Source organism: Convolutriloba macropyga, chromosome 14 (genome assembly GCF_964194025.1).
Source record: "Convolutriloba macropyga chromosome 14, txConMacr16.3, whole genome shotgun sequence".
In the NCBI taxonomy this organism is placed as follows: Eukaryota; Metazoa; Xenacoelomorpha; order Acoela; family Convolutidae; genus Convolutriloba; species Convolutriloba macropyga.
Window position 1 is genome coordinate 23,990,420 of NC_134481.1, and position 24,472 is coordinate 24,014,891.

General features: G+C 37.9%; 2 protein-coding genes across 2 annotated transcripts in view; one reads left to right on the forward strand and one right to left on the reverse strand.

Moving 5' to 3' along the window:
* The window catches only part of LOC142353713 (importin-8-like), a 371,797-nt gene that overhangs the window by 242,506 nt on the left and 104,819 nt on the right, over window positions 1–24,472 (reverse strand). The window lies entirely within an intron of this gene.
* Window positions 21,128–24,228, forward strand: LOC142353525 (small ribosomal subunit protein eS17-like). Its single transcript, XM_075405784.1, has 2 exons — window positions 21,128–21,331; window positions 23,819–24,228. The coding sequence occupies exons 1-2, from the start codon at window positions 21,177–21,179 to the stop codon at window positions 24,033–24,035; spliced, it is 372 nt and encodes a 123-aa protein (XP_075261899.1). The 5' UTR covers window positions 21,128–21,176; the 3' UTR covers window positions 24,036–24,228.

The following is a 24,472-nucleotide window of genomic DNA, read 5'->3' on the forward strand; positions in this document are numbered from 1 at the left end:
TTTCCGCTATAACTAGCAGCATCAGGTTAGAAAGTTTTTAACAAATTAAAGTTGGAGTGTTTACCTCTAAAATGAACTAAACTTAGCATGTTAGTTTGTCACAATTCCATATATACAAAACTTGAAATTTAGTGTAAACAAAATTTTCCGCTCATATTGTTGCCAATATTGCAAGTTTTTTTGCTCTTTTTCATTCCTTTTCCCTTTTTATTCCAGTTCTTTGAATGGCACTCTTTTTCTTAATTTTTCGCAATCAGTTCGAATTTGATCTCAACATATAAATTTCAAAAAAGGCCACATCTTTGCATGTAGACTTATACTTGAGTGTAAACTTTCTGCTTCTGTATTCACCCCGTGCATTAAGTGCCATCTTTTACTGCTCAATGTAATTGGCTTCCAGTGTCATTAGTTTTTACGATTCGTTTTACTGACCAATGTCAAGCCACTTACAAATTCGCGAAGATCCACAACATTCAATCGCTTGTTGCCCAACTGAGGAATCCGTCATTTGACGCTCCGAAACCCATGAGACAATATGTCTGCAATTCTGCCCAACATAATTTGAATTATATCCACTACAAATTATGTGGTAAAACACATGAGTCTTCAGATGCTTCTCAAACACCAATTTCAATGTTGGTAAGCATGTCATGAGTTTGCGTGTTTGTGATCACTTTTATTTCAGCTGCAGTAAAGGATTGTTCCAGTGTCTGTTGGTTTTCGATTCAATTTATATGCTAACATTCTCTGGTCACCAACGTGCATTGCCGTATCCAAAACCATTAATTCGAGCATATCATTTAAAACTTCAAGAGTGAATTATAAATTTAGATGTATATTGTTGACCTCTTGAAGTAGTTTATTGGGGTAGTATTTTACGGTACAGTCAAAGTAATCTACATACTTTTCAAAAAATTTCCGTTTTCTGTCATTGCTGCCTACTGGCATATTTTTGCAGTTCAGACATATCCAAAAAAACGTTCCCCAAATTTTCGTATAGTTCTTTGTCTATATTTTGGCATTTCATATGGTACCAAATCTCGCGCTTTTCACAATCGACAGTTTTGCTGTTTCAAGCAATTTTTAGATGGCAATCGGGACATTTTTCGTAGGGATCTTCAATTCTCACACTTTATGTTTGATTTTCAACACTCAAATTTTCTCCAAAGGATATCATCCAAACGTTAGCTAAGACAACTGATAGTTATTCACTTCTTCAAACGAAAACTCAAATCTTCAACCAGCGAATTTTCCATGATGCGACGAAAATTGATGCCTCTCAAGGATGGCTAAATGTGAAAGGGGTGACCGAGGAATATCTTGAGTCATTTGTATTAATTACACGCGATATAATCAATCGAGAAAAATGTATCACACTTGTTAACTAGGTAATTTCAAGAAATTCGGAGCTCCTATTGAAAGAGATACGGCTTCATTGATCTTTCATTGATAAAGATCTGTTTCTTCCCAATAACGCACTTTTGTCGATCAGAAAAAAAGCTGATAATAATACATCAATGATCAGAGGTATCAAGAACACGTTTGTTTGTAGAGAAGTTTGCTTTATGACAGAATTGACAGAGCCATCCTAGCTTCTTCTCAGAATTTTGCTTAACTAAAATGCTTTTACGGTTTTCAACAAGCGATTAATTTCGCTATAGCAGCATCAGGTCACTGTATCAAGTTTTCATCAATACAAAAACAGAATTATCATCCGGCAAGAAAATCAAAATGAACTTTAGTTCCATATCTGTTCATGATTACATTGCTCTAAAAACAAGATTCAGAATTCTATGTTCCTCTTCGTATGTAAAGCCAACGAAAAAAATATAAATTTAGAGCTCCTGTAAGTCTAGACCAGATGAGATGATCAAGCAGATATTTGAAGAAAAGGAATGTGTGCTCAAGCGGTATATAACGAAAGATATCTACGCAACAAAATTCGAATCTTTTGCTAAAAGGGCTAAGTCAATAGTTTTTAAAAAGTAAAAACAAACGTTTGTGCTATAACTATTATCGTCAGCTTAGGAAGCTTTTAAGAACTCAAAGTTGGAGTGTTCACATCTAAAATGATTTAAACTTATCATGTGAGTTTGTCACGATTTCATATATACAAAGTTTGAAATAAAAATTAAACGAAAACTTTTTGTCAATTTGTTGCCAGTTTTGCGAGTTTTTTTTGCACTTTTTCATTCCTGTAAATGGTTTCCAGTGTCATTAGTTTTTGCGAGTCGTTTTACTGATCAATGACACGCAACTTAAAAGTTCGCGAAGAGCCACAGCATTCAATCACATAATGCCCAACTGAGGAATCTGTCATTTGAAGCTCCGAAAAACTTGTGGCAATATGTTTGCAATTCTGCACAACATAGGTCGCATTATATCCACTACAAGTTATCTGGTGAACCGCATGAGTCTTCAGATGTTTCTCAATCACCGATTTCAATGTTGGGAGTTATGCCATGAGTTTGCGGTTTGTGAAAGTTACATTTAATCTGCAGCAGTAAAGGAGAGAACCAGTGTCTGTTGGTTTTTGCTACCATTTACAAGTTGTCATTTTTTGTTCAATAACGTGAATTGCCATACCCAAAAACGCTAATTCGTGTTTATCTTTTAAAATTTCATGAGTGAATTCTAAATTTGGATGCATATCGTTGACCTCTTGAAGCAGTTTATTGGGATTGTCTTTTACGGTAGAGGTAATGTTATCTACAAACCTTTCAAAAAATTTCCGTTTTCTGCCATGGTTGCCTACTGGCACGATTTTATAGTTCAGACATATCCAAACAACATCACCAAATTGTTTGTATTGTTCTTTTTCTATATTTTGGCGTTTGATATGGTTCCAGTCCTCGCGTTTTTCACACTCGAGAGTTTTGCTGTTTCAAGCAATTTTTAGATGGCAATCGGGACATTTTTCATAGGGATCTTCAATTCTCACACTTTATGTTTAATTTTCAACACTCAAATTTTCTCCAAAGGATATCATCCAAACGTTAGCTAAGACAACTGATAGTTATTCACTTCTTCAAACGAAAACTCAAATCTTCAACCAGCGAATTTTCCATGATGCGACGAAAATTGATGCCTCTCAAGGATGGCTAAATGTGAAAGGGGTGAACGGGGAATATCTTGAGTCATTTGTATTAATTACACGCGATATAATCAATCGAGAAAAATGTATCACACTTGTTAACTAGGTAATTTCAAGAAATTCGGAGCTCCTATTGAAAGAGATACGGCTTCATTGTTCTTTCATTGATAAAGATCTGTTTCTTCCCAATAACGCATTTTTGTCGACCAGAAAGAAAGCTGATAATAACACATCAATGATCAGAGGTATGAAGAACGCGTTTGTTTGTAGAGAAGTTTGCTTTTTGAGAGTATTGACGGAGCCATGCTAGCTTATTCTCAGAATTTAGCTAGCTTAAGAACTAAGGAGATTTTTCGGCTTTCAACAAACGATTGATTTCGCTATAGCAGCATCAGGTCACCTGTATCTTGTTTTATTCAATACAAAAACAGAAGTATCATCCGGCAAGAAAATAAATCTGAAATTTAGTTCCTTATCAATTCATGATTCAATTGCTCTAAAAGCAAGATTCAGAAACCTATGTTCCTCCTCGTATCTAATGTCAACAAACTCAAATATAAACTTAGAGCTTCTGTAAGTCTAGACTGGATGAGATGATCAAACACATTTTGAATTTTCGTTTCATGGAGTATCAATTTTGTTCGTTAGAGTAACATTTTTTTTCTGCACCAACAATGTTTTGAAAGATAAAAAAGAAACAATGCAAACAAAACAAATAAAATAGCATAAGTCGACCTCGCGTCTAAGTTCTGTCTCTTTTAAGAACCATGTTTGTAAAGATCCAGTTTGTCAGTTTTTTCTCATATCAAAATATTTTTCTTTCGATTTTCGAATTGTTTTTCAGATTTGTACACCCCAATTACTCCTGTTTCTATCAATTTAAATAGTGTCTAACACTTGTTAACGAGCCATTGAAACTCTCTGCAAAAAGTTCTATTTGCACAAAGATAAATGTCTATACGAAATTCCCGAAATTGTATAAGAAATTTGTTTAAGGACAGTCAAAATGTCCTTAGACCAAATTTTTCACAAAAGTAAACAAAAAGCGTTTTCCCCGGGAGCTGCAAAAATTCAGTAGCAGTTGCTATCGCAAATAAATTGTGAAACCAATGCAAAGAGTAATTGGCGAATTTCGTCACTGACAATTGCATCTAAAATGCATGACTGTTCTTTTAATATTTTTTTCCGTCACCTTGAACTAACATTCATAAAGCCTATTTCGATTTTTAAAGACATCGCTCTCGCTTCGTTCTATTCTTGGTTTATCTGGAGCCTATCTAAAAATCAATCGATTCAAGAGACTTTTTTGACATAATTTATACCGATTACAAGAAAAAAAAAATATTTTGACCGCGCTCGTCAACAGTCGATTAAACTACAAACTTCATAGAATGTGACAAATCTGGCTGTTAGATACATACCACACAGGCACAAGGATTCCAACTGAGGCATGGACAAACAAGTCAACCGGAGACGTATTTTGGGTCTTCAAAAATTGCACTAAATACGAGAAGAAGCTTGTGAGAATGACGAAAATAAAAAAAAGACATAAACAGGAGGCCGCAGGAAAACAAATTGACAGTGTCAGACATGAGAACTAAGTAAACTTATTCTAAAGTTCATTCGCACCAAAAGCTGCTTAATTTCAACATTAAAAATTTCCCAAAGATAAGAACAAGATAAGAACCAACTAGGATGTTCAGGTACACCACAAGCTCTCGCAACCAATTTAAAACATTTAAATTTTATGCAGCATAAATTTTAATTCCACAAAACAAAGATTTACTGGGAGAAAATTCAAAGTTTCGAATATCAGACGATTTTGGGCCAATTTGACAATTCGTTTTCCAACAACAATTCCTGGACGGTACAAAAAATGTTCGCGAGCGCTCACGAAATCAAAAAAAAATAATCAACAAAATGAGAAGAAGATATTTGTCGGCGAATACCAGGGGGATGTATTGGAAAAGATCCCATGAATCTAGTTGTGCTAGCGACGCCAATTAAGCACACCAGATTTTCATTCTTTGCTTTTTTCCATCAAAACATTTGAAACAATTATTTTGTTTTGGTGTTTTACAGCAACGGTAGGTGGTGCGGATGGGAGCAGTATCTCATTAGTAGCATTTTGTGAAATGGTATGCGAAATATGACAAGGACAAGCAGTCAATCAGTAGTGGATCCGACTGAACAAGTTCATATTGCTCGTGAACAGCTGATGAAACTACAAATTTTAATAGTTGTGACAAATATGAGTTCTGCGTACATATCACATATGCACAAAGATTCCAACTGAAACGTAGGCATACATGTTGACTGAGGGCGTCTTCTGGTTCTGCAAGGATTGCACTAAAGCCTCGAAGAAGGTTGTGAGACTATATGCAACCACAGAATAAACCAACAGAAATCTGTAGGGAATGAAATCAACACTCTCAAACCTCAAATCTAAGTCAAATCAATCTAAATAAACACCGCCACTAAAACTGCATATTGTCGACAATGAGAGTTTCCCAAAGACAAACACAAGTTCTGAAGTTAAAAAATCAACTAAACCAAAAAATCTGGCAACCAAACGAAATTGTTTGATTTTTTTTGCAGCATGAAATTAAATTCATTGATTCATAGGTTTTCTAGGAGAAAAAGTAATCAAAGTTTCGAATATAAAACGATATAGAGTAAAATCGACAAATGTTTTTCCAAGCGACTGTCGCGGTTGGCATCTTGACATTCAACAATTCCTGGACGGTACAAATTTGTCTGCAATTGCTCAAAAAATCAATTTGAAATAAATTTTAACCAAGTTAAGGAGACAAAGATCTTTTTCAGCTAATCTGTGAAAATGGAAGAAAAAAATCAAAGAAAAGGAATACCTGCTCAAAAGATATAAACTGGAGGGATAACCGCGCAAAATTTGAATCTTCATCCAGAAATTTTTCTATGATTGGACTGAAATTGATGCATCCCAGTTTTGAATAAGTGAGAAAAAGGAGTCCAAGGAATGTCTTGAGTCGTTTGTTTTTAACACACGCCATATTATTAATCAATAAAAACACCTGCAAACTATGTAATATCAACAGCTGCGGAACTCTTGCCTTTAGAGACGTGGCTTCATTGTTTTTTAATTGATAACGAGCTCTTTCTTCACAATAACACAGATTTTTTATCAGAAAGCAGTGATCAGAAATAATGTTTACAGCTTCGGTAAGTCTAGATTGGATGAGATGATCAGGCAGATATTTGAATTATCTTTTAATGGAGTAACATTATCATTTGTTGGAGAAACATAAACATAATTATTCTGCTTCAACAATAGTTTTGAAACACAAAAAAGAAAAACCAAACAATTTAAATAAATAAGTAGAGCTGGAGTGCATTGCTGAAACATTGACTGAAGAAGATAAAACAGAATGTGACTCAAATTAGCACTGTCTTGATCTACTGAGAAAAAGTTCAAATGCTGCGGAAATTTTGCCTCGTCTGCAATTCCAGTTCTGTTAATTTAAAAAACAAGTCCCAATTTTTTTAAAATGATTAGAAACCTGAAACATTTTGCTAATCACAAAACAAAAGGTCCAAAAGAATTTCCAAAAATTGTACAGAAAAAATAATCATGGACAGTAAGTGAATCCATAAACAAAATATTCAACAAAATTAAACAGAAAGTTGTTTTCCCAGGGACCTGAAACTATTCATTTGAATTTCCTACCTACAAAATGATTTTAGGTCCGATGTTAAGGATTATATACAACCTGCTCTTCTGACAATTTCATCTAAAAGTTTAGAACGTTGTTTAATTATATGGTTTACTTTCATCTTGAACGTATTTTCCATGGAACCCAATATGCTTTTGCAAAACGATGCTCTTGCGTTGTTCTGTTCTTTTTTTGCCTCGAATCTATCTATAAATGTTTTGGTCCAAAAAGATTATAAAAATACTTATTCAAATTTTGAGAAACCACTCCTTAATGTTGACCATACTATTTTTTAAACAAAAATTTTCAACCTTTTTGTTCACAGGAAAAATATTAAACTTTCGCAATCCTTAACGTTAATGTTTATCCGTTAACGTGAAAAATGGAGTTCCGTAGGGTTCTCTTCTGGCATCTCTCTTCTTTGTAATTTACGTCAACGATTCGCCATAAACTTGAAGATGTTGTTCTTCCCTTCAATTCATTCTAGTTAATTAGTTTAGATTGATTTGGCGATTGGATCTTAATCGGGTGATTAAATGGAGTGAAAAACACAAAATTCCTTTAAACATTGGAAACTGCACGCATATCTCAATGTCTAATTTCATTCATCACTTCTCTTCTACTGGAGCATTGATCAAAAAATTACACATACAGAAGCATTTAACGATTTATGGAACAAGTAGTCTTAAGCGGAAATCCCACTTAATGATTTTTTTCCTCCCTGTGAACACGGAGTTTTTCTTTTTCTGAAAGAGTTCCCATTGTGTCAGTTTAATTACAATTGTATAAATCCAATGTTCTGCCGGTTTAGTTATATGGGCCAATTTTTTGTTTGTTTGATGACTGGGATAACCCGAACTGAAACTTGACTGTTCAAATCCACGGCCTGCAATTTGGCAGCAAACTGCCTTCATTAGAAGTTGTTGTGCTCTTGTAAATGTGCTTCCCCAGACTGTACATTGTAGAGGAGGATTGGGTTTGAAATGTCCACTACTTAATCCTATTGCTACTATATCTACGGCTAGTACTAGTACTGGTTGTAGTGGTAGTAGTTGTAGCAGCAGCAGCAGCAGCAGTAGTAGTAGTAGTAGTATTAGTAGTAGTAGTAGTGGTAGTAGTAGTAGTAGTAGTAGTAGTAGTAGTAGTAGTAGTAGTAGTAGTAGTAGTAGTAGTAGTAGTAGTAGTAGTAGTAGTAGTAGTAGTAGTAGTAGTAGTAGTAGTAGTAGTAGTAGTAGTAGTAGTAGTAGTAGTAGTAGTAGCAGCAGCAGCAGCAGCAGCAGCAGTAGTAGTAGTAATAGTAGTAGTAGTAGTAGTAGTAGTAGTAGTAGTAGTAATAGTAGTAGTAGTAGTAGTAGTAGTAGTAGTAGTAGTAGTAGTAGTAGTAGTAGTAGTAGTAGTAGTAGTAGTAGTAGCTCAGAGACTTGGACTCTTTCGAAATTAATGGAGAGAAAACTTGAGAGTTTCCACTGTGGTTGTCTTCGGAGAATTCTACGTGTGTCATATCTGGAGAAAGCAACGAACGAAGAAATTATGTCAAGATCACGAATGCCCCAACTATCCACGATGATCATGCTCAAACGGATAAAATGGTACGGACACATCCAGAGAATGGAACCAGGAAGATTAGCCCGCAGTGCCTTCGATTGGGACCCGCCCGATCAATACGTCCATGCTAGACGCGCTCCTGGGGGGCAACGGAAAACGTGGATGAGTCAAATCGAAGGAGACTGTGTACGAAACAAAGTATCGTTCACCAGATTGCAGGAGAAAGCAGCAACCGGGTCAAAGAATGCCTTCAACAATTTCGTCGTACAGCACTTCACAGAATAACCAAACAAAAAACTCTTCTTGTTTTGTTTGTATTTGTTGCCAACCGTGCCTTTATTTCATATTTGGAATTAAAGTGTTGAAACAGTAGTAGTAGTAGTAGTAGTAGTAGTAGTAGTAGTAGTAGTAGTAGTAGTAGTAGTAGTAGTAGTAGTAGTAGTAGTAGTAGTAGTAGTAGTTGTAGTGGGGGACAAAATCCAACCTCACCTCCACGTGGTGTCCCATGGGGGTAGGTCATGTGCTGCGGCTCTCCGCTCACATGGTCGAGCTAACGAGGCACTGGTCTTCTAGTTTGTGGCGCAATTAGTCGTATCTCAGCCTTCAAACACCAAAGCAATGAGTACATTCAACCATGGCCCCGAGTCCCGTGTAAGGGGTGCTAAGAATCTCCCGAGGAACCAACTCAGAATTGCAACTTTAAACGTCAGAACACTGACCCAAGCCGGATCTTTAGAGGCTTTGAAAATGGATCTGGCGCAATACAAGTTGGATATTCTGGGAGTGCAGGAGACGAGATTGCAGGAGCAAGAAATTGATCTCGGAGACCACAAGCTCTACCTGTCTGACTCGTGGTTGTCTGGTGTAAAGTCGAGACAAGGAGGAGTGGGCGTTGCTGTAAAGAAGTCATTGATAAACAGCATCGTAGAACAAGTGGCTCTAAGTGAACGTATTTGCTACGTCAAGTTCGCGGCTCGGAGGAGAGCCAATCTAGCTGTTGTTGTCTGCTACGCACCTACGAATGAAGCTAGTCTCCAAGAGAAGGATTTGTTTTGGAGTCAACTTTCAGACCTAGTTTCCAGCTTCAAACATAGGGAGCGTATTTGTGTCATCGGTGACCTCAATGCAGAGCCTGGACACCAGTTGAATGACACCATGAGCTGCAGAGGCCCGTTTGGAATGGGTGAAGAAAATGAAAACTCGGAAAAGTTGTTATCATTTTGCACTTCACACAAATTGCTCTTAGGTGGTACATGGTTCCAGCATCGACAAGTGCATCGGTACACCTACAACCCTCCCGATCCGAGTTGTCGAAAAAAGATGCTGGATCACATTCTGTTTGCAGAGAGATACAGAGGATGTCTGACGAAAGTGAGGACCAGAAGAGGGAAAACCACAATTACCGATCATGAATTGGTCATTGCGGAAGTATCTATGAAACTTTTGTCTAAAAAGCCATGTTTCACGCCCAGAATCAGTTCTGCAAAGCTGCAAGATGAAACAACGCGTGACTTATTCACGCAGGAGGTCAAGTTACATCTTGATAAGAGCGGCGATTTCGAGAATACAGAGCAGTCTTGGGACAATTTTCGAAAAGCCCTGAACCAAGCAGCAGTGAAATGCCTCCTTCCGGACAAGCGAGTGAACAAACCTTGGATTTCTCCAGATTCTCTGGAACTTATCCGGAAACGAGCTGATCTACAGTTGAAGAAACACAGCAGCGCGGTGGCGTTGTTAGAGTTCACAAACTGCTGTAAGGAAGTCAGAAAAGCTCTACGTGCAGACAAACGGGCATGGCTTGACCGCAAAGGCCAAGAAGTGCAGAGCTTTGCGGACAGAGGCAACTTGAAGGAGGTTTTTGGGGCATCACAGCAGATTTGCCGCAACTGGAGTCCCCAGTTGACCAAATTAGTTTCAAGCACTGGCGTCAACTTACGGACGAAAGAGGAACGACTTGAACGCTGGACGGAACATTTTAGTCAACTCCTGAATCCCTCAACATCCAGTTGCAGTACGAGATTGGATCCCGAAGAAGCAGCTGAAAGCTTGTCGATTGACCCCAATTCGATTTGAAGAAGTGCTTGAAGCTGTCCGCAGGTTGAAGAATGGCAAGGCAAGTGGACCCGATAACATTTCCTGTGAGATGTTGAAAGCACGCAAGGGTATTGTCGAGTGGCTCTGGGACATCATAGATAAGTGTTGGTCGACGGAAGTTCTGCCCGATGACTGAAAGGTAGCAGAAATTGTCCCATTATACAAGAGTAAAGGAAAGAGGTCAGAGTGTTCGAACCACCGAGGGATCTCTCTATTGTCAGTACCAGGCAAAGTGTTCGCTTCCGTTATTCTCAATCGATGCAAAGATTCAGTGGATCGCGTCTTAAGGGAAGAGCAGCGCGGCTTCAGAAAAAGCAGAGGATGAGCCGATCAACTCTTTGCCCTGCGTCAAATAATAGAGAAATCTATGGCGTTTCAATTGGATATTAGCTTTTGTTTCATAGACTTTCGAGCGGCATTCGATTCTGTCGATCGTGAGCAGATGTACCAGATAATGAAACACTATGGTCTTCCGCAAAAAGTGATAAACATCATAAGAAACAGCTATGATGGATTCAAATGTCGAGTCAAAGCCGAAGGTGAGAAAGGACGCTTATTTGATGTCAGAACGGGCGTTAGGCAGGGTGATGTGTGGTCCCCAATCCTATTCGGCCTTGTCATCAACTACATTTTGGCTAACTCGGTGCATGGAGGATTAGACATTGGGAGATTGGTGGCTGACTTAGATTTTGCTGATGATGTTGCTCTCGTGGGGGTCTCAGACAGTGAGGTGCAAGAAAACCTACATCGAATCGAGGCCCTTGCGGAAGCCGCTGGTCTGAAGATTAATGTGGCCAAAACAAAGAATTTGGGCGTAAAATGCGACAGCTCAAATATTGTTGCAGTGCCTAGTATCCAACAGAACGTGGAGATACTCACTGGAACACATAAAGGCAAACTAGGACTCCTGGCAGAGACATCTAGCCAGTCACGACTAACCATCAGCACGGAGGTGCTGCTGGGAACGAAAAAGAAAGCGTGCTGGTTCGAAACACAAGATGGCCGGAAGCTAAGATTGAAAAGCTTAGCGGTGGCTAAGCCAGCGTTGGTAGCTTCACAACAACAATCTGCAGTAGCAGATTCAGAGTCGCTAGAAAATGAGAGTCGGTCAGTGGTGGCTGACCAAGAGTCTTTAAGATGTCAGAATTGTCAGCGGCAATTCAGTACAGTTACCGGACGCAAAGTGCACCAAACAAGATTCTGCAAAGCCGGTTTGTCAAAGAATGTCGTCGACAAGTCAAAGTTCGAGCAACTAGAGGCGAGTCTTACCTGTGACAAGTGTGAAAGAAAGTTCAAAACAGTCAATGGCCGAAAAGTTCACCAATCGAGATACTGTGGCAAACCTAAAGCAGTTGCCACACGCGTGTTTTCCTGCAAAGTACAAGATGTTCTCGGAAACGAGTTTGAAAACATAGAAGCGTTCAAGTATCTCGGATCATATGTCAGCCTCAAGCATGGAGACCTGCAGGAAGTCAATTGCAAACTTGCAGAAGGTAGACAACGGTTTGCTAACTTCCAAAATCTCTGGAAGGGCAAGCAGCTCAGCGTGCACCTCAAGTGCAATTTGTACAAAGCACTCGTTTTATCAGCCGTGCTGTACAGCTCAGAGACTTGGACTCTTTTGAAATTAATGGAGAGAAAACTTGAGAGTTTCCACTGTGGTTGTCTTCGGAGAATTCTACGTGTGTCATATCTGGAGAAAGCAACGAACGAAGAAATTATGTCAAGATCACGAATGCCCCAACTATCCACGATGATCATGCTCAAACGGATAAAATGGTACGGACACATCCAGAGAATGGAACCAGGAAGATTAGCCCGCAGTGCCTTCGATTGGGACCCGCCCGATCAATACGTCCATGCTAGACGCGCTCCTGGGGGGCAACGGAAAACGTGGATGAGTCAAATCGAAGGAGACTGTGTACGAAACAAAGTATCGTTCACCAGATTGCAGGAGAAAGCAGCAACCGAGTCAAAGAATGCCTTCAACAATTTCGTCGTACAGCACTTCACAGAATAACCAAACAAATAACTCTTCTTGTTTTGTTTGTATTTGTTGCCAACCGTGCCTTTATTTCATATTTGGAATTAAAGTGTTGAAACAGTAGTAGTAGTAGTATTAGTAGTAGTAGTAGTAGTAGTAGTAGTAGTAGTAGTAGTAGTAGTAGTAGTAGTAGTAGTAGTAGTAGTAGTAGTAGTAGTAGTAGTAATAGTAGTAGTAGTAGTAGCAGTAGTAGTAGTAGTAGTAGTAGTAGTAGTAGTAGTAGTAGTAGTAGTAGTAGTAGTAGTAGTAGTAGTAGTAGTAGTAGTAGTAGTAGTAGTAGTAGTAGTAGTAGTAGTAGTAGTAGTAGTAGTAGTAGTAGTAGTAGTAGTAGTAGTAGTAGTAGTAGTAGTAGTAGTAGTACTAGTGGGGGGCAAAATCCAACCTCTCCTCCCCGTGGTGTCCCCTGGGGTAAGTGATGCAGCAGCTGCCCGTAGGACAGATGCATAGTACAACCGAGCTAACGAGGCAAGGATCCTCTAGTTGGTGGCGCGACTAGTTGTATATAAGCCTTAAAACCCAATGCAATGACTTCAATACTGCGGAAGAGAAAATGCTGGAAGGTCTCGCATTTTCTCCTGCAATTTCCACGATCGAGATGGAGTGGAGTTCGAAAATGTAGAAGCTTTCAAGTACCTGGGTTCTTTCGTGAGCTTGCAACATGGTGATCTAAAGGAAATCCGTGTCAAGCTGGCGGAAGGGAGACATTGATTTGCGAGCTTTCAGAAGCTTTGGAAAAGCAAACAACTTAGTATTCCCCTCAAATTCAAGTTATACAGAGCTCTTGTGTTATCAGTGGTCTTTTGTAGCTCTTAAACGTGGACCATGAATAAATCAACGCAACGGAAACTTGAGAGCTTTCACACCAGTTGTCTGCGAAGGATACTATGTTTATCATATATGGAGAGGGTGACAAATGAAGAAGTACTGGCTAGATCATGTATGTCGACACTTTCTGCAATGATCATGATTAAATGGTTGAAATGGTTTGGCCATGTCCTGAGGATGAATGACGATCGTCTAGCGCTTCGAGCCTTCACCTGGGAGCCGACAGAAAAATATTGTTATGCTAAACGAGCTTCAGGGGGTCAACGCAAGACGTGGCTGGACCAACTTGAAGAACATTGCTCAAGGAACAACATGAGCTACATCACCTTACGACAGAAAGCGAAAAAAGAGTCTAAATCCCGCTTGAACAGTTTTGTCGAACAGCATTTCCTGGATTAAATAAACGCAAATAAGCTCAACTTATATACATTTAATTAACTTGTTTGTACTTATTTTCATTGTACCTTTATTTCTTTATGGAATTTAAGTGTTCAAACAGTACTACTACTACTACTACTACTACTACTACTACTAGTAGTAGTAGTAGTAGTAGTAGTAGTAGTAGTAGTAGTAGTAGTAGTAGTAGTAGTAGTAGTAGTAGTAGTAGTAGTAGTAGTAGTAGTAGTAGTAGTAGTAGTAGTAGTAGTAGTAGTAGTAGTAGTAGTAGTAGTAGTAGTAGTAGTAGTAGTAGTAGTAGTAGTAGTAGTAGTAGTAGTAGTAGTATTAGTAGTAGGGGACAAAATCCATCCTCACCTCCCAGTGGTGTCCTCTGGGGTAAGCGTTGCGGGGCTCTGTCGCGCAAGCTGAGCTAACGAGGCAATGGTCCTCTAGTAGGTGGCGCGACTAGTTGTATTATAGCCAACAACCCTATAATAAGACTTCAACTAATGAGAAAAGCCACGAGTCCCGAGTAAGGATTGCTAAGAATCTCACGTGGACAAAAATGAAGATTGGATTCCTAAATTTCAAGACGTTTGCTCATGCTGGTTGTTAGCAGACGCCTAAAATGGACTTAGCAAAGTACGAATTAGACATTTTAGGAATTCAAAAAACCATATTTGACGAACAGGCGATGGACCTTGGAACGCACAAACTCTTGTTTACCAACTCATTGCGTTGCTTCAATTGTTCAAAAAAAAGCAGTTGTGGACATTTTGGTTAAGAAGACACTGCTTGGCTGCATAATCGAAAACGTGACTGTGAATGAACGCTTGTGCTATATCAAATTTTCTGTGCAGTAAAAAACAAATTTCATCGTCATTGTATGTTATGCGCCGGCAAATGAAGCGGATATTTAAAATAAAGGAAGGGTTTTAAGGATTTTTGAACACTCTAACAAGTTTGACAAAATGTTTCAGAGAAAGGGAGCGCAAAAGTCTTATCGGAGACTTCAATGCAGTGCCGAGAAGTAATAAACAGATTAAACATCTATGCATTGGCTCTTTTGGTTTTGGCGATGAGAACGATAACACAGAAAATTTATGAGTCTCTGTGATGCAAACAAACTAATGATTGGAGGAATATGGTTTCGCCGCCGTTTTGTGCATAGGTACACTTTCAACCCACAGCATAAAAAATGTAGGAAGAAACTGTTGGATCGTGTATTGCTCACAAGTCGTTAAGGCAGCTGTTTACAAGATGTCAGAACCAAAAAAGGAAATTCTACTTTGACTGATCATGAATTATTGAGAGCACTTTTAGATATTAAACTGCAGAACTCTAAACTTCGTATAACTGCAAAAATTAAACTGACAAAATTGCATGACGAAGTGGTTCAAACCGAGTTCAACAAATTAGTGAAAATAAAATTGCATGAGAATGAGGATGTTGACGACGTTGAACAATCGTGGCTCATTTTTCGCAGTGCTCTTAACGAAGCTGCCTCAAATGTAATTGTGCAGGATATAAAAATCACAAGCCATAGATATCTAAAGAGACAATCGATCTCATTATAAAGAGAGGCGAGATGCAGTTAAAGAAAAACTCAAGCAAAGCGGAGGCTTTGTTTTAGACCAATTTGAATAGATAAACGAACTCAAGTGAAGCAGAGGCTTTGGTTGAGTAAACTGACACTAAACCTAACAAACCGGAGACTTTGATAGAATTTGAAGACTGCTACAAACTTGTGCAAAATACTGTGCGGGCTGATAAAAGAAAATGGCTCACTGAAAAAGGTACTCTGATTCAAGAACTTGCTGATAAAGATAGCATCAAAAAACAAAACTTTTTGTTTTTTGATGCTCTTGATCACTACTTCGTACAAGGGCAACATCATCAGCAAAGTCAAGGTCCGCAACAATTTGGCCAATGTCTGTTCCACCACGCACGACTTCGAACAGGAAAAGAGACCATACATCACCTTGACGAACTCCAGCTCTAACCTCAAATGTATCCCCTACCTCTCCTTCAGATTTGACTCGACATTTGAAGCCGTCATAGCTATTCCTGATAATGTTCACAATTTTTACAAGTAGTCCATATTGTTTCAGTATTTCGTACATGCTGTCTCTCACAATTGAATCAAAAGCCAATCTAAAGTCAATAAGGCAGAGACTAAGATCACTTGGTTCCACAACGCTTTTTCAATAATCTATCTTAGCGCAAAAAGCTGGTCGGTACAACCTCTGCTCTTCTTGAATCCACACTGCTCTTCCCTCAATACCTTATCTAGATTTTCCTTGCATCTGTTTAGAGATACTGCGGCAAACACTTTCCCGGCACTGACAGTAGAGAGATGCCACAATAATTGCTACAGTCTGTTCGTTTTCCATTCTTCTTGTACATAGGATTGAAGAAACTGCGCAGAAGGTTGGTTTCCTGAATAACTTTAGCATGACCAAGAACATGGGTGTATCGCTTCAACACACAATGGCCTTAACATCAGCACAGCAAAATCAAGTCGAGATTATAAAAGGACGTTACAAAGGACAATCTGGATTCCTCGGGAAGATAGACAAAACCTTGAGTTTATCCATTGGCACGGAGGTGCTCGAGGGAACGAAGAAAAAAATTAGGCTGGTTTGAAACCTTGAAAGGAGACAAATTCTGACATGCAAGACTGGTCACAATGGACCACCGGAACTTACAAACGAATCAAACAATGCTCGAAGTGTAAGCGTTGTTTTGATACTGCGGTTGGACGAAAAGTACCCGAGTCAAGATATGGCAAGAAAGCTGATGAAAACACAATGCCTCAGTTAGTGAAGCCCATTGGTGCGAAGTTCGAAAACCTTGAAAAGAACTTTAGATGAAATAGATGCCAACAAAAATTCAAGTCTGTAACGGTCGGTCGAAAAATACAAGAAGCGAGATATTGCGGTAAACTGAAAGCCAGAGTTCATAGATGTCTTTCTAGCAGTGTAAAGGACGCTTCGGGTACCGAAATTGAGAGCGTTCGTGGTTTAAATTGTCTAAGATCTTACGTCAGTTTACAGGACGGTGATGCAGAAGAAAATATCTGTAAATTGGCTGAAGGTAGACAACGCTTCAGTGATTTTTCGAACATATGGAAAAACAAACAATTAGCGACAACATTGAAGTGCAAGCTTTACAGAGCGTTCATCTTGTCAGCGGTGTTGTGCAGCTCGGAGACATGGACGATAAACCAAGCGTTAGTGAAAAAACTCGATAGCTTACATCTCAACTGCCTACGTTGTATACTTTGTTTGTCTCACATGCCAAAATAACTAACCAGTCTGTGCTTAACAAAACACTGATGCCAACCATATCAAAAATTGTCTTAATCAGACGCTTTAAATGGTTTGGACACATCCAAAGAATAGAGAGCAACAGACTGCTAAGGAAAACTCTTGAAAGGCACCCCACTGAGCACTATCCAAATGCCGTGAAATCTGTTGGAGGACAGCGAAAGACATTGCTAGATCAACTGCAAAACGACTGCAACAGAAACAAGATAGATTTTTCAGTGGTTCAAGTAAGAGCTATTAGCAATTCGAGATCAGTCTTCAACAAATTCGTCAACGAAAAACTTCTCGTTTAATTGATAACTTGATTTCGATTTAATTTAATGATTACTACGTTTATATTCTTGCCTGAAATCCATGCTTGATTGTCTTGTGATAGTGCTTCTATTTCTTAATGGAATTCAAGTGTTGTATCAGTAGTAGTATTAGTAGTAGTATTACTTGTATTATTTGTCAATGGTCTTTTTTAGCTCTGAAACGTGGACCATGAACAAACAAACGCAGCGAGTAAATGAAAGTTTTCACTGCAGTTGTCTGCAAAGGATCCTATGTATATCAAACCTGGAGAGGATGACAAATGAAGGAGTACTAGCTAGATCACTTATGTCGACTTTTTCTGCAATGATCATAATGAAACGGTTTAAATGGTTTGGCCTTGTCTTGAGGATGAATTACAATCGTTTAGAGCTCCGAGTCTTCACCTGGGAGCCGACAGAAAAATACAGTTAAGAAAACGAACTCCAAGGGGTCAACGCAAGACATGGCTGGATCAACTTGAGGAGGGCTGCTCAAGACACGACATGAGCTACATCGCCTTACGACAGAAAGCCAAAAAAGAGACTAAATCCCGGTTCAACAGTTTTGTCGAAGAGCATTTCTTGGATTAAAAAGCTCGAAAAAACTCAAACTTATATGCATTTTATTACCTTGTTTGTACTTATTATCGTTGTTCCTTTATTTCTTTATGGAATTTAAGTGTTTAAAAAACGTGTGTTCCCCAAGGATAGGTTCTAGGTCCCGTTCGTTTTTCATGCTACCTTGTTCCTCTTGAATTTCTGTTTGAACGTATTGATGTCAATTAGCATTTTTATCTCAATGACACTGTTATCTATTTTGTTAACCACGCTTCGATAAATCAGGGGGCTTTTGGTTTGATGCTCTGCAAAATTTTTAGGGGCGCTAGGCACCGAGTAGACTAATCAAATTGAGTATTAGTAGAAAGAAATGTTTTAGTTGCGATTTTGAACTTCCAGCTGACTCAAACTTTTCGAAGAATGTTACTTTGCTGGGCTTCAACTAGGTTGCAGACTTTGCTAGTTATATGTGTCGTAGGTGTTTTTATTCCCTGCGAAGAATTTACTCCATCATAGATACAGTCGACAGAAAGTTGTTGATCAAGTTAGTTCCGGTAATGATTCTTTTGCGACTAAATTAATGCCAATCGCTGTACTTTGGACTACCTGGATAATATACAGAAATTACAGCGCATATTGAAATCAAAATGTCTCATTTTTAGAGTATCCCCTGGTTCACCAACAGCGAATTATATCAAAAAGTTCATTGGCTACACATGAAACAACGTGTCTTTTACGAAGATTTACTGTTTTGGTTCACCATCCCTGGAGGGTTCGCGTGTATCTTGGCGCATTAGATTTCCGAAATGATAAGGTGACTAGATGCCAATATGCATGCAATTTAAAGGTTCCTAACGTCAGAACTGCTATCGGGCGATGATCATTCAGTTTTGCTGTTCCTTAAGAATGGAATTTGTCGCCTTTTAAAACTAAATTTATACCTTATGAGTTTGATAATCAAAAGGTTTATGTCCAATGAGCGGGAGAGGGGTGCATAAATTATCAGTTTTATGGTTTCTCTGTTGGTCTCAAGTTGATATGAAGTCCTAGTCTCCTAATACTCGAAAACGACTCAAAGGAGTTGCTAAAAATTTTTATTTTTTGAAAAGAAGCATACCGTTATAAGTTTCTAGTCTCCGCAAGAAAATGTTGCACCAAACGATGATTTTATCTGTCTTACTTTACTGCTCCCAAGCTTAGTGTGTTACAACTGGTATTTTGAAAGTGTTAGAAAAGTTTCAGCGCAAAGTGTTGCGCTGGGTTATTAGGTCTGAGGATTACAACGAGACACCTTCAAAACTAAATTTGTATCAATTTTGCGAGCTGACCTTATTCTACTGTGGAAAACTTGGCATGGAACAATGGAGAGTGACATCAAGCTACATGTCAATAGAACAACACTCAGTTCCCGAGGATCGGTCAAAACATTTTTGAACAACCGTTGATCAAAGAGGTCAAAGCTGACAACTGTTTTGTTAGTCGAACTACCCACGCCGCCAATTACTTAATTTCTATCAACGTCATTGACTTTAGATCATCTTTTAAAAATTTTTGTAAGAATTTAGATAATTTTCTTATAGCCAAAACACTTTCTTTTAACTACTATCGGCCATATACATATTTTCTTAAATGTCGCTGTGTGGCCATGTACATATTTTCTTAAATGTCGCAGATCTCAATTTGCTAATTTGCTTTGTTAATTTGTACTGTCATGTCTTTCTTTTACTATGTAGTTTTCCTCTTATTGGAATTTAAGTCTTTTACTACTGGTACTACTACTACTAAAAAGCGCTAAAAAAGGCGCTAAAAAGTGCGCTACAAAAAGTTTTTCTAACTCTACAATGCGTAAATAATTGAAAACCCCTATTAAAATTTGGGTACTCTTATATAGCACTTTGCAATGTGCGACTTGGGGCGTCAGACTTTTACGCCCATGATGAGTAATGTATAAAAGTAAACATGTGAGTAATATATATCATACGGAAAAAGAGAATTCTCTAAACTTTGTGGAAATATGTTAACAAGTTTTTTTAACCCTCACATCTGCACATGGCGCGTTTGTTGCGACTACCAGAGGTGCAGAAATGTGTGGACATTTTAAACAGACCCGAGGGAGCTTGTTGGTCTCAAGTTGATATGAAGTCCTTGTTTCCTAATACACAGAAACGACTCAAAAAGAGTTGCTAAAAATTTTCATTTTTTGAAAAGAAGCATACCGTTATAAGTTTCTAGTCTCCGCGAGAAAATGTTGTACCAAACGGTGATTTTATCTGTCTTACTTTACTGCTCCCAAGCATAGTGTGTTACAACTGGTATTTTGAAAGTGTTAGAAAAGTTTCAGCGCAAAGTGTTGCGCTGGGTTATTAGGTCTGAGGATTACAACGAGACACTTTCAAAACTAAATTTGTATCAATTTTGCGAGCTGACCTTATTCTACTATGGAAAACTTGGCATGGAACAATGGAGAGTGACATCAAGCTACATGTCAATAGAACAACACTCAGTTCCCGAGGACCGGTCAAAACATTTTTGAACAACCGTTGAACAAAAAGGTCAAAGCTGACAACTGTTTTAGTCGAACTACCCACGCAGCCAATTAACTAATTTCTATCAACGTCATTGACTTTAGGTCATCTTTTAATAATTTTTGTAAGAATTTAGATAATTTTCTGATAGCCAAAACACTTTCTTTTAACTACTATCGGCCATGTACATATTTTCTTAAATGTGGCTGTGTGGCCATGTACATATTTTCTTAAATGTCGCAGATCTTAATTTGCTACTTTGCTTTGTGAATTTGTACTGTCATGTCTTTCTTTTACTATGTAGTAATCCTCTTATTGGAATTTAAGTCTTTTACTCTTGGTACTACTACTACTAAAAAGCGCTAAAAAATAGTCGCTATAAAGTGGGCTACAAAAAGTTTTTCTTACTCTACAATGCTTAAAAAATTGAAAACCCCTATTAAATTTTGCGTCTATTATATAGCACTTTGCAAGTGCGACTTGGGGCGTCAGACTTTTACGCCCATGATGAGTATTGTATATAAGTAAACATGTGAGTAATGTATATCAGTACGGAAAAAGAGAATTCTCTAAACTTTGTGGAAATATGTTAACAAAAATTTTTTAACCGTAACATCTGCACATGGCGAGTTTGCTGCGACTGCCAGAGGTGCAGAAATGTGTGGACATTTTAAGCAGACCCGAGGGAACTAGTCCCCTCAACATTCAGCTGAAAATTTAATACAACAACAATAAGTGGTTTATTGGCAATTCTAAAAAAAGCTTTTCAGATTTGATCGTTGTCTAAGGATCTGCAGACATGGGACACGTGCGAACTAAAACAGTGAAGAGGGCAGCCAGAGTTCTCATCAACAAATATTACAGCAAACTTTCGGCTGATTTCCACTACAACAAGATGGTCTGCGGAACTGTTGCCGTCATCCCGAGTAAAAAACTGCGTAACCAAATTGCAGGGTGAGTTTTATTACGAGTAATTAAAGTAATGTTTTATAAGCTTAAGAAATCTACTACTACTATCATATTTGAGAGTTATGAAGTGAAAATTTTGCCCCTCTTTATTGCCCTTATATGAGAGCGAAAGCCCTGAATGTGAGAGCGGAGGGGAAAATACTTTTCAAAAGAACTTGAAGAGTCTTTGCAATGTTAGCATAAAAATATCCCAATAGACAGAAAATTAGGATCATTGGGTTATTTTTAGGAACGAACAGCTCAATGGGCAACATCAATCAATAACCAGAAGATCATTAATAGAACAATGTATTAATTAATGTAATTTTAACAATGTAGTTTTTATTTCAATAAATAATTATAATTATTCCGGCGCCATGCAAACTTTGACCTCTCGATTAAATCATTAATTTACATGTTTGGAAAAATGTTGTTGATTTGTTTGTTTCTCTTGTGGGTCATTATTGCGTCATCTTCTATTTAATTATTTTTCATATTTGTCTGCTTTAAGCGTTTTGATCAGCGTTGACGTTAATCGTTGACAGTTTACAAACAATAGGAGCTATTTAATTTGAATCATTAAGACGTTATTTTCGAGGTTAAAATTGTCCATTTGTGAGATTTGAAACAAACAGAAATTGTTGGAGGTTTTTTTACTTCTAGTAGTAAACTGCCGCCTAATTATTTGCATAAATTTGTGAAACATAACTGGCTAACTTCGGGCCAGTTGCTCTCAAACGACCTACGAAGGGCTGTCTTTAGTAGCAGCTAGCTTAAGCTTAAGAAATCTAGCCTCATTTTGACGGTGCGTGTGGCATCAAAAGTCAATTGCTTTTTTGTTTGTCTTTTATATCCTCATGAACATTTTAAACGATGTCTTTGGAAGCCAATTGTCATACGGACAGATCAGTTGCTATCGTTTAGGTCTCAATTGCAAAAATAGTGAATTGTGGTTTTACACTATGGTACCAAAAAGCTACGTACACCTGAAGATTCTAAAAGCATTACAAAGAGCAAATAATAGATTCTGTGTTCAAGTTTATTCTTTAATAACGCCTCATTACACCTTTTTCGTTATCGCTGCTTCAGAATCGCTGCTTAAATTTTCATCAAGATTCAGATCTAGACTCGATGCTGGCCATTCCAGCACCTCCCACTCCATTTCTTGGGAAAAATGCTGATAATCATTGATTTATGCTTCGGAGCATTATCTTGAAAAACATGATCCTGAAAATGCATGTTGTTCTTCGTAATTATTCGAAATTGCCAAATAACCGACAGCGTCCAGATTGTTTGGACTCCTAACACGTAATTTTCATGCATCTGATTGTATTTCACCCCAAAGCAAGTGATCGCTTGTCCGAACTTTTTTTCAAATTTCGCTCCATTTCTTTGAAAATCGCTAACAATTCCGTCACTGGAGATGCGCACTCTCGTGTCATTATTAAAAAAGATTCTGCCAGAAATGCATAATTAGCATAATGATTCTTTAGCATAATGATACACCATTTTGAACGAAAACTTCTGCTTTTCGCCTCGGAAGTGACCTTTTGTGCAGCAATTCCTAAAAAAAAACAATAATTTTTTGAGAATTCGTCTCTCTACCTCTGGAAATTGTATCGCAGCAAGAGAAATTGCTATGAGTCACTATATTGCGCTCCATTGAGGTTCCCGGAGCTCATAAAACATCCTCATCCAATTTTTCGATAACAGTTTATTTGGAATTTTTGACGTTTCATCTTTAATATTGTAATAATCTCCAATAATTGTTTGATATTATTTTAGAAGCAAAGTGATCGCAGAAGTTGTCAGCAGGCTCTGTTGTGTAAATCCTGATGTTAATCTTTATGGTTTTAAAAATGAGCAAACAAGAAATTATTTCTGTTTTTTTACTTAATTATTGACCTTAACAAAAATCCGTTAATTTGTAATTTTTGTGACTTTCCTATTTTAAGATATTCCTTTGATTACCTTCTGAAAAGTGGAATTCTTTTTCAATCGGGAAAACATGGGGCTTCCAGTAAATTTCTCCAAGAAACATGTCTTAAGGCTTCCAAGAGTTTTTTCCAAAAGTTTGCTCAGTTGAGTGCTCATTTTTAACCATTTTGTTAGCTTGATTTAACGAAACTGTAAAAAATGACCACAAAACTGATTAAGATTGAGATCATTGTGATATCAAACGTGAAATCTTGAAAAAATGTCGGACGCATAAAAACGTATGAAATGCAAGTATTCTTGCTTGATCAGCTTTACAAATTAGTGATCAAGCCTAACTTTATTGTTGATTTTTATTTAGAGCGAAATTAAGGTGCAACCATCTTTTCCGTTTAAGCGAAAAAAATGAGAAATTTCTCTTAAAACCTTTAAATTTCACATTTTTTTCACATCTTAACGCAAATCAAACTCATGAGACACGAATCATGCTGTAAAAGCAGAAATCATGCTGTACGTAGCTGTTTCGTACCATAGTGTATATCTAATATTGTGCTTTAGATACGTCACTCACCTGATGCGACGAATTGAGAAAGGAAGTGACGTCAGAGGAATCTCTTTGAAACTGCAAGAGGAAGAGAGGGAGAGGAGATACGATATCGTGCCTGTTCAGTCTGCCCTTGACCAGGAGACCATCGAAGTTGACAAGGACACCCACGAGATGTTGAAGCAACTCGGATTCGGAACCATCCAAAATCTGCAGGTTGTCGAGCAGTAAATACCACCCAGCCAGAGAATTATACTCCAATTAAAGGAAGATTGCAAATTTTGAGACGATGCGAAACATATGAACTAAACGCCTGATTTGTTGCAATTTTTGGATGGAAAAATGTTGTATGATTCTGCAGAACTCATAATTTGTAGTTTGTGACGATGGAAAGTTGAGGATAATTTAAGTCTTCACCCATTGATAGATTTTATGAAAAACAACAGAAAGCAAGGATTGTTGATCAATATCTCATTCCTTTACCGTGAAAAAGTAATGTTAATAAAAATCGTTTCATATTTAGCAATCTTGGGAGTAAATATGTAATCTGAGTAGTTATGAAGAACTGCTACTATTCAGACCCTGTGATGTAAAGTTATTAATTTTTCGAATTTTTGGTGGCAAACAACTGAGTTTGCATGGTTTAGGTCGTGTTAGGTTATTCATTA

Bases quoted from the DNA above. Each gene is read 5' to 3' on its own strand.
- LOC142353525 (XM_075405784.1), top strand. From the start codon at position 21,177: ATGGGACACGTGCGAACTAAAACAGTGAAGAGGGCAGCCAGAGTTCTC. The intron at 21,332-23,818 runs GTGAGTTTTATT...ATTGTGCTTTAG, and splicing joins CTGCGTAACCAAATTGCAGG to ATACGTCACTCACCTGATGC.